Genomic DNA, 11,543 nt, shown 5'->3' on the forward strand with positions numbered 1-11,543 from the left:
TAATCTGGTTCCTCCATCTTGTTTCTTTGACGTGCCCGGCCCTGCACTGCAGAGTGCGAATCTGGACACCCTTTCCGTGGCTGATCCCAAAGGACCGCACAGCCCTTTCCAGCTCCACATAGGAAGCCCCATGCATTATGCATCACCATCCAGGCCTATTTCGGAGCAGAAAAGCAAAAAAAAAATAAAGAGAAACACAGCTTCCCGGGCTCCCGCAATCAGTTCCACAGTTGCTCATGTTTCTGTGGAAAAACGAGGTCTCGTTGCAACCGTATGGAATTACCAAGAGGGAAACATGAAATATTTAGCATTGTCATCCCCCTTTTCCTCCTCTCTACTTTTCAGCTCAGACTTCCTGGGGGGAAAAAAAAGTAAAAAAAAAAATAAAAATAAAAAGTCAAAGATGGCAGAAAGCTTACAGTGTGTTTTCTTCCTATGATTATCTGCATGAGTTTGGGGGGTTCGTGGTTAAGGAAGCACCACGTGGATTGGTGGAGGTCAGGATCTCAAGATTTTTCCCTCCGGTGACGGGCTGACACGCGCCGAGGTGGAACATGGGATTTGATTTATGGCGAGGGCAATGGGCTCGGGTGCAGGAGAGTGATGATGCTCAGGCAAGGCGAGGCATTTAGCATGCATAAATGGACAAACAACCACAGGCAAGCGTGTACAGTACATGCATACATTCATGGCAGTGTACAAATGCATAGGGCACGGAGATAGCTTTAGACCTGGCCATTTGATTGAAGCAGTGCGGACACAGAATATACCTCCACATGTACCTTGCTTTGAGAATGTGTGTGTGACACCTGAAATGACCCTGTCTATTGACAACAAGGCTGTCTAACCAGCAGGGCTATTATTTTCTGCTCTCTAAAGGACCGCACACTATTTGTGAGTGTGTAGAAGGTACACAAATGGACTGGTACTCACCTAGCTTTTGTCCTCTGCCTGACATTGTAGAGAATTTTTTTTTTTAAAGTATGATGCTGTTATTTTCTGCATCTGTCTGCGAGCGTAGGCATGCCTTCCTTCTATATGGGCAATCTCCTCTGACATGGCTATTTTTTTGCTTGTACCGACGCATGTATCACCGCCGCTGAGCCTTTTCTTTTTTTTCTTTTTTTTCTTCCCAAAACAGGCTTCCATAAGGAGGATAAAAGCAAAAATCATTCAATTGTGTGGGAACAGTGGGGCCCTTTCAATTCTCACTGGGACATCAAAGCACACAGTAAGATGATGCACTATTAGAGTCCATGGGTGGGATGAAAATATTTTACAAATATATCTATTCTCTGCAGAAATCCATAACTAGGTTTTCATAACAAAGAGCAGCCTTCTCAGTCATTCGCCTCCTCTGAGGATTGTGATTAATCTAAATTGAATTGAATCACGCAGGATATTGAAATTGTATTACAGAGAGTGACACAGCATGCGGGCACAATGCACAACATCTTACTGTTAAAAGATTAGGACGAGATGGAGGGATAAGAAACTGAACTCTCAGAGGGAAGAGGAGGTGCAGGAAATAGAACAGCAAGATTATTGCAAAGCCTGTCAACCGCCATGTGATGTGTATCAACACACACAGACAAGCAGGAAGGTGCAAAACACATACTCAGACATGTAGGATCAGCTGAAATGTCAGTGTGTGAGAGTGTGTGCCTCTGTTATAGGGAGCTAGATGTGCCATTAGAAGTGAATTAAGCAGAATTTAAAAAAAAAAAAAATGAAGCTGCTGTCGTGCATTATTAAAACTACCCTAATTGCATTTGCATAAGTTTATGTGAAACGGCGCTCATGTGGGAGCATGTTTGTGCGTGTACACATGTATGCCAGTATGGTGCAGTCCTCGTTTCTTATGGGATTACATGTCGAGATGATACGGCGCCGTTTGAAATTGTCGTCTCTTCTTTTCTCTGCGCCTTGATGTTGAGTGTAAACCAGTTATTTCCTCTTTTTAACTTGACAAAAGAAACAAACTCCAGTGAACAGATTTCCACCGAGTCGGCCTCTCGGTTACCAGATGGCTCCGTGTCAACTCAGCTTTGATCACAGCATAACGTGGTACTGTTTTGCACAGAGCACAGGATATTGCTACTTCTCTTTCAAGAGGAGCTGAGACTCACATGTAGCAACATTGCCCCTGTGTGGTGAGTTTTTGAAGTGTGCCATGAATGTAGACTGGTGGGTTCCGGTGGATGTTTGTTGTGCAGATACAGTTTAGTTTAGTTTAGTTCATTAGATTTATTTACAACAGGGAAAAGAGAAAAGATGATTTGTGCCAGATTTAGCTATTCTTCAGACAATACGCCTTTCTACGACAAATGGACTAACAGCCCACTGACAGGATTAAACTGATATCAAAATATGACATACAAATCCAAAATATATAGAAAAAAAAAAGGTTGTCGAATGTAAAATTAATGCAGACAAGCCTGGTTATTTAAAATCCAGTCACACTTTAGGGTAGGGGTACATTAATGCATGAATTAAGCATTAATTTGTGCATTAATAACTCATGAATGATCTGGAAGTAACATGAGTTCAAAGTCTTTCATTCATGATCTCATGCTTGAACAATACATTAATTAAAGCATTAAGTTAGGTGAGTACTTCATCAAAGATTATGATTTATTAAGCAGGCTCATGATGAGTTCTTCTCAAAAACTGTTTTAAATACTGCCAGTGTTACCAGAGTTACTGATAACTACAGCATTTGCATTTCAACAGCATTCATGCTGTGATTGGCCAATTCCTGGGTCTGTCCATTTATCTGCAGGTTACTATAAATAAGACTCAAACATAATATCTCAGATATCATAAGAATTGAAAAAAACATATGTTCTCACATTCATCGTTCCAGTTCGTTCTAGCACTTAGTTAGTAAAGATCAAAATGTTCACCACTTCACTTTAGGGGCCACAAACATGATAAACAAGTGCGTAACTAATACTTATTTAATGAATATGTCATGATGTGCTCTGTACTGCAGAGTGGTAGATCAGTGGTACATGTTTTTTTTTATTTCAAAGAATTCATCATGATCCTGCTTAATAAATCATAATCATTGATGATGTACTCACCTTTAATTAATGCATTGTTCAAGCATGAGATCGTGAAATCCTGATGATTTATTGAGATATAATACATGAAGTCATGCTTAAGTCATGCAGGAATTCATGCATGAATCCTTGATATTTCACAAGTGAAATCTATTGAATAGCCTCACAGAAGAAGATGTGGAAGTCTGTGCAGGTTATTAGATCGACATGAAGCTTATTCCATTCGTTAACAGCTTTAAAAGAAAAAGAAAATTGTGCAGGTTGGGATTGTACAGTATTGTATTGTAAGTTAAAAACATATAGTTTTAACTTAGCATAAATGAGTCCATGAAATCTCAAGTATTTCTGTCTAACATGTATAATTCAAGAATAAGCCACAATGAAAGTTAAAGTTCAGGGAGGATACAAGTATTCTGTTTACAAAAAGTTGAACAAACTCTACTAATTTGCTTCATCAGGACTGTGTGGGTGTGGTTTGATCATATTTGATTGACAGCAGCCTGGCAACAAAAAAAAACACATACCAGCTGTCATAAGATTTTGCAATATGTGACATCAACTTTTTCCAAATGAGCCTCGCCATCAGCTCAGACCAGAAAAGTCCACAGAGAAAAAATATAAATACAGAAATGTCTCACATTAAACAATCAACAGTGGTGAAAAGTAACTAATTACATTTACCCAAGTGCTGTACTCTTAGAGGTACTTGTACTTTCGTGAAGTATTTCCATTTGATGGTACTTCCACCCTACTTCAATTCAATATTTTACTCTTTGCGCCACTAAATTGTTCAGATCAGACCTAAATATATAATAAGTTGCTACACATGCATTTATATATATGGATTAGATACTGCAACAGTATCATGCATTGAAATGATCTCCATGACAACATTAAAATGCTGCTCACATGTCAATAAAGTGATATTCCAATTTTTCATATAGGATAGAGATAACACGCTTAACTGGGATATTCTGCATCATGAGTACTTTTACTTTAGTTGACTTTTTTCTAACAATACTTTGGTACTTAAGTAAGATTTTGAATACAGGACTTCTACTCGTAACTGAGTATTGTTTCACTGTAGTATTGTTATTTTTACTTTGGTCAAAGATCTGAGAACTCCTTCCAGCACTTGTTGCAAAGTGGACAACAAAGTGTGCAGTCATTTTTCCAGGCCTTGCACAACACTGTACTCCTACCTGCCCATATGTCCCAGGACCTGCAAGGAATTTCACCCAGAACCAAAATCAGTACAGATCACCTCATTCAGCTGAATACTGAATGTATGCAATTGTAATTATTACAGCTGCATGTAACGTTCTAAATTGCTGTTTTGACTAATGGGAGATGAGCTAAAAAAAAATTCAGCATTTCAATTTACCGTTTTCTTTCATTGATGCACACTGATGATTAATGTGCACATGCATATTTGTGTATTTGTAATAGCATATGGAAACTTTACTTTAAAATATCATTGGCCTACTTTTTTTGGCAACCGACTGCAAACACAACACTGACAAAGTATCACCTGTAGCTGTTTTCCTGACATTTTTATACTACATACAGTAAGCACAAATCAACAATAGCATTTATCAGGATTATAAGCAGAATTTTCCTGCAAATGTAGGTCTACTATTCATTGTCTTTTAGCTCTTCATTGCTCTCTCCTGAGGAAAGGAAGTGTCTCCTTAAGTGTTTAGTGCTCTGTTGTGATCAGTGGCTGGTTGCTAACTTTGTCTGTCTTCTGTTTAGTGCTGGGCAGGTGGTAAACGGTGGCTTTATCTGAGCTTTGTTGCTTTGTCTGCTGCTGATGGAAGCAACATTGTTGAGAGAGGCCAGCATGTGCCAAACCTCATGGTTGTGGGCTGTAAAACTCAAAGCAATGAGCTGAGAGACGCTAAAAAGGTCAGAGCTTTGGGAAACTGCAAAGTCTGGTGCCAATTCTTCATAGGTTCATGAGAAACACCGTGCCCATTACATCGTTGGATATGAGGGCCGGTCCCCAACACATTTTTGAGTTCAAGGAATAATAATAATAATTGTTATTTTTCCAATTTTTTTATATTAAAAAAAGATCAGTGCAGGTTTAATTTCTTGGTGTATATTTCTACAATCATTTACTTAATGGAACTTGGTCACTATACAGTGTGTTCATGTCATGTAACACAAAATGACCAAATATTTCACACTGATTAGGGGACATGGTTGAAATGAGGCAAAGGGGCAGTTAGACAGTCATTGTCTCTGGGTTCAAGATAGGTGTTACTTTAGATCCAAGCATCTTATCAGCTCAGATAAATCGTGACACCTTCGACCCTCCACATCACCACAACATCAATTCCATGTTACTGCCAGATAGAGAACTGTAGTGCTGCAGTTGTAAAAATCGTGTTACACCAGCACATTTTTTTACTGTATGAAATCCCTTTAAGAGATGTTAGAGAGCAAACTGTATTGATTATAGCTGCTGCTAAAAGACCGTATCTGTTTGGGATATCTGGGATCAAGAACAAATTGAGAGGAAGCGACAGATAACAGTTCAAGGTCTGTTTTAAATTCTTTAAACATAATTCATGAGCTGTGGTTTGGTGCTAAGACTATAACTTTAATAACAACCTACCAGCAACTCTTAATCAACCAGCACTGAGCAGCTCAGACATCTGACACACAAAAGCATTTGTAAAAATATGTGCACGTGCGACACTCTCTTACTGATAAAATAGCCTCAGCTGATTGAACCACCATATGTATATAAATTTGAAAATACTCGGAAAGAGAGCTTAAAGTCAAGAACCACTGCAGCAAGAAGACCCCCCACAGACTATTTATAAAAACTCAGTCATTATTGTGTCATTCGCTAAATTCACACCTTCTGATCAGTGCTCTGATGGTCATTCTGAAAATAGTTCCATAAGTGATTAGATATTAGGCCTCAAAGAGAGGCATGTTTGGGAGTGTGTCTGTTTTGATTGACATGCCTGGGGTGCATTTAGGTTTCCCATATGGGGAGGTCAGCATAGTGTCCTCTGGTTCTCAGTCAGATCAACCCTTCGCTCCTAGCTCCTTCGTTCATCTGAATATGGTCACTTCTGGCTCCAAAAAACAACATGGCGACGGGCAAAATGAAAAACTCGAGACTCCACAACATCTGAATGATCCAGACTGATGTAAGACTTTATTGATATTTTGCAGGGGGGAAATTCGCAACTAATGAATAAAGTAACGTCACCATGTGACAATCACCATTTAATTAAAACCATCTCCACATTTACCAGCTGCAACATTAATGATGTTACATTCATCAATAATTATAATCCAACATTATGATTTCTAACAATAACTTTTAGTGTTCGTTCTTCTGTTTAATTGCCTACATGTCTACACTGTGGTATTACTGTGGTACTTTTTCCACCATAACACATAAATCAATAAGAGTAGAAATATAAATGTATTTGGATTCTTTGAAATGTTGATAAATATTAATAATTTTAAAAAAAAACATTTTTTTTTTTTTTTAAAGTTATTTATATATGAAATGCCAGGGGGAGGAGGGGTTTCTTTGTTTTTTAATGTAAATATGGTGTTGTATTGGTGTCTCCTCCATATTATCATCCATGCACCAGTTTTTCCACTAATCAGGAAAAACATTCTTTGCAGACAGAAACAACATAGTCTTCTTATTTCTGATGAAGAAGTAATTACTTCAGAGCCTTTTAGTTATTTGGCCTCTCCTCTCTGGGACCAGGTCCCAGTTTGGGTTCTGGAGGCAGACATCCTCTCAGCTTTTAAAATCAGGCTTAAAACTTTGATATATCATAGTGTAGGTTCAGGTGACCCTAGCCATCCCTTAGTTGTGCTGCTGTAGGCATATAGGATGCTGGGAGACCTCCCAGAATGCACTGAGCTCCTGTCTTCTTCTCTATATCTCTTTCACTCTCCATGCGTTTATATGCCACCAATGCATCTCTTAACTTTGTGTCTTCTCTCTCCCGTAGTTTGTGCTTTCTCCTCTCTGTCCTCTCTCTCCCTGCACCTCTCTGTTTCTGATCTGTGGTTACTGACCCCACCAACCTGCCCTGTGTTTAATGTTTGTTGTATCTCTATGCTGTTCTTTTCTCTCTCTGCTCTCCCCTTACCCCAACCGTTTGAGGCAGATGGCCGCCCACTTCTCACCCCGGCTCTGTTCCAGGTTTTCTTCCTGTTAAAAGACAGCTTTTCCTTTCTACTGCTGCTCATGCGTTAGTTGTTGAATTGTTGGGTTCCTCTCCGTAACATATGGTTCAGTTGTAAGAACTTTACTATGTTAAATGCACTCAGATGACTTGTGGCGTGATTTGTGGCGCTATATGAATAAAATTAAAATTAATTTGATGCTAACATCGTCTCATGCAGCTGCTGTGTCAAATTGAAGGTACATCTTATCTTATCTTATCTTATGCTAGGAACCATTTCTGCACAGAAAGAAAAAAGTAATTAAACATAACTCAATAAAATTCCTTTCCTTGAACTTAAAACCTTTGCCTTGAAACTAGAGAAGCAAGCAATAAAAAAAAAAAAAAAAAACGGACTCCAGAAATGAACTAAGTGCTGAGGTAATGAGCACTCGTCTCTGTCCGTACTCCACTCCGTCTTCCCTCCATCCCAGCACATTAGAATGAGTAATTGTCGAAGTCGGCGTGTTGGGCAGGAAATGGGTATTGAAAAAAAAGAAAAAGAAATGCAGCAGACTCTTAAAGTGCCTGCATGGATACAGAAGCATGTGCACAAACTTAAGGTAATATGACATGTTTAGCTCATGCAACATGCGGTCTAAATACATGTAAGTCAAGGAGTATAAAGTCAAGGAGTATATACACAACGCAACAAGATGGAGTTGAAAGAAACACACACACTCAGTGTCCTGAGCGAATTATCTCATGGACTCTGTCCTTTGGTCCACACACACACACACACACACACACACACACACACACACACACACACACACACACACACACACACACACACACAAACAGAGTGTATATAAAGGTTTGGATCCTTGAACTCTCTTTTAGTCTGTGAACAAAACTCAAGGCAAACTGCTGTCTCCGCTCACACAACCTGTCCAAAATGCCTGCTGACTACAACGGACGTTGGGAGATGGTGACCAATGACAACTTCGAGGAAGTCATGAAGGCTCTCGGTGAGTTGCACTCACACAACATTACAATGTATAGGAGGATGAAAAAAAAAAGTGGCTTGTAACTGTTTAGAAACAGGGATCAATTAGAGAGCCACGGTTAAAGACACAGCCGAGGAGAGAGGAAGGTCTGATCAGAAAATCTAGCGTGGGTGTGACAGAAAGGATAAGAGAGGTAGAGAGGCAAGAGGGGGGAAAAAGAAGAGTGCTGCTGTGGTACTGCTTCGTTTCCTCATTGAGCTGCTGTCAGTTCAAGTTAACCTCCACTGTGTGAGCAGCTTCCGTCTGTTACCGCGCCAAATAAATATTGATTCACTCCTTTCTGCAATTTCATCCTCCCGATCCGCCGAGAAGGAAGACAGATTCCGACCCTGGATCAGGCAGCGGGCCAGCATGTCATTTCAAAAGCAAAGCAAAAAAAGAAGGGCTCTCCCCCTCCTTTTGGCGCTGCATTGATCAGGCCCAGACACACTTTCATTATTCACGACTCTATCTGCAATTCATAAAACAACCCTGGTACACTTAGCTCACACAAAATCCGGGAAATCCTCTGTGCCTCCTCCTCATTTCCATTGAGCAGATAGGAAAATGAGATCCTTATGGAAATGTGTCAAAAAATGTCATATAGATGGGTAAATATAGGGGCCTCATCTGTAAGAGTGATTGGAAGAAATTGAATTTTCACTTCAGTGCAAATGGGATATGAATATCTAAACGGTCAGGATGGGTGATTCTCTTCTGGCAGAGCCCGGCGCTGAACAGGGCAGAGAAACTCATTTAGGCCTGTTCTGACTCGGAGCAAGGTCATTTTTAAAGGGTAAAATGGATCTGTCAAAAGGACCAGTTGGAAAAGAATCATAATAAGTGGCCTGTGGTGTTGTGTTTGCTTTTTGTGGACGTATGCTTTTGGTGTGTCTATGCACACACCAAACCTGGATGACAGAATTCCTCACAGCTCCATAAAACTCCCGCAAAAACTGACAGACTGATTCGTGAAGCCACTGCTGACTGTTTTGTATCTGTCCGTGCTTGCAGACATCGACTTTGCGACCAGAAAGATCGCCTCCCACCTGCATCAGACCAAAGTGATCGTCCAGACTGGAGACAAGTTTGAAACCAAGACCATCAGCACCTTCAGAAACTACGAAGTCGACTTCACGGTGGGTCAGGAGTTCGAGGAGTACACGAAGGGCCTGGACAACCGAAAGGTCAAGGTGGGGCTGAAGTCTGTTACTCTCAGAGCTCCGGTGGAATAATTCAAGATGAGAGCAACCACTGACTTCTGTTTATACTGTATATCTGCAGACACTCGTTACTTGGGACGGGGACAAGCTGGTGTGTGTTCAGAAGGGGGAGAAAGAAAACCGTGGCTGGAAACATTGGATCGAGGGAGACCATCTACACCTGGTGAGACAACTGGGAATCTTTCCGGCGTGATTGCTGCTGCTAATTCAGTCTCTCAAGTTGGCCACATGCAATAAAGTCAACTCCAAAAAGCAATTCAACTCACTTAATGGAATCTTTCCCAGTTGCACCACACTTATCTGTGTCATATCTGTAGGCAATGACAATAAAAAGGTTAGGAAACATCATCATAAGCACACAGATATTATTTCTGCCCGATTATGCAACCAAGAGGCATTGTTGTTGCATCATGTTGGACCTAAAGTCTGAAAGTCTGCGTTTTCTCTTTCAGGAGATCCACGTCCTTGACAAACTCTGCCACCAAGTATTTAAGAAGGCACAATAAGACGGGCGCCAACTTTACCTGCACCAAACTGTCTGCTGTGTGTTCCATGTCGCTGTCTATTTATAATGCAATTGTGGGGAGCTGTAATAAACTGATTAAATAAATAAACAATACACTTGTCTTTCCATATATATGTATATTTTATTGCAATATATTTAGATTAATTTAAGACATCCAAACTATGAAGGAACACATATGGGATTATGTGGTAAACAAAAAAAGTGTTAAACAAACCAGAATATGTTTTATATTTTAGATTCTTCAAAGTAGCCACCTTTTGCTTTGATGACAGCTTTGCACACTCTCAGCATTCTTTCAATCAGCTTCACGAGGTCGTCACCTGGAATGGTTTTCAATTAACAGGTGAGCCTTGTCAAGAGTTCATTTGTGGAATTTCTTGCCGTCTTAATGTGTTTGAGACCATCAGTTGAGTTGTGCAGAGGCAGGGTTGGTGCGCAGTTCTATACAGGGAATAGGCGTATTTCGACTACAGTTCTAATCCATATTATGGCAAGAACCACTCAACTAAGTAAAGAGAAACGACAGTCCATCATTACTTTAAAACAGGAAGGTCAGTCAATCTGGAAAATTTCAAGAACTTTGAATGTATCCTCAAGTGCAGTCGCAAAAACCATCAAACGCTATGATGAAACTGGCTCTCATGAGGACCGCCCCAGGACAAGAAGACCAAGAGTTACCTCTGCTGCCGAGGATAAATTCATTATAGTTACCGGCCTCAGAAACCGCAAATTAACAGCACCTCAGATTAGAGCCCACATAAATGCTTTGCAGAGTTCAAGTAGCAGACACATCTCAACATCAACTGTTCAGAGGAGACAACGTGAATCAGGCCTTCATGGTCGAATTGCTGCAAAGAAGCGATACTGAGGAAGAACAAGAAGAAGAAGAGACTTGCTTGGGCCAAGAAACACAAGGAATGGACATTAAACCAGTGGAAATCTGTACTTTGGTCTGATGAGTCCAAATTTGAGATTTTTGGTTCCACCCGCCGTGTCTTTGTAAGACGCAGAAAAGGTGAGCGGATGGTTTCTACATGTGTGGTTCCCACCGTGAAGCATGGAGGAGGAGGTGTCATGGTGTGGGGGTGCTTTGCTGGTGACACTGTTGGTGATTTATTCAAAATTCAAGGCATACTTAACCAGCATGGCTACCACAGCATTCTGCAGCGACATACCATCCCATCTGGTTTGAGCTTAGTGGGACCAGCATTTGTATTTCAACAGGACAACAACCCCAAACCCACCTCCAGGCTGTGGAAGGGCTATTTGACCAAGAAGGAGAGTGATGGAGTGCTGCGTCAGATGACCTGGCTTCCACAATCACCCGACCTAAACCCAATTCAGATGGTCTGGGATGAGTTGGACCTCAGAGTGAAGGCAAAGCAGCCAACAAGTGCTCAGCACCTCTGGGAACTCATTCAAGACTGTTGGAAAACCATTCCAGGTGACGACCTCGTGAAGCTGATTGAAAGAATGCCAAGAGTGTGCAAAGCTGTCATCAAAGCAAAAGGTGGCTACTTTGAAGA

At 40.7% G+C, this 11,543-nt stretch overlaps 1 protein-coding gene across 1 annotated transcript; it reads left to right on the forward strand.

Annotated features, from left to right (window-relative positions):
• The first annotated feature begins 8,171 nt into the window (after positions 1-8,171).
• LOC138196880 (retinol-binding protein 2-like) lies at positions 8,172-9,997 on the forward strand. Its single transcript, XM_069147272.1, has 4 exons — positions 8,172-8,250; positions 9,283-9,461; positions 9,553-9,654; positions 9,944-9,997. The coding sequence occupies exons 1-4, from the start codon at positions 8,178-8,180 to the stop codon at positions 9,995-9,997; spliced, it is 408 nt and encodes a 135-aa protein (XP_069003373.1). The 5' UTR covers positions 8,172-8,177.
• The last annotated feature ends 1,546 nt before the right edge of the window (positions 9,998-11,543 follow it).

Source organism: Embiotoca jacksoni, unplaced genomic scaffold (genome assembly GCF_022577435.1).
Source record: "Embiotoca jacksoni isolate LCO1_2020_lvr unplaced genomic scaffold, fEmbJac1.0.p SCAF_14, whole genome shotgun sequence".
Taxonomy (NCBI): Eukaryota; Metazoa; Chordata; class Actinopteri; family Embiotocidae; genus Embiotoca; species Embiotoca jacksoni.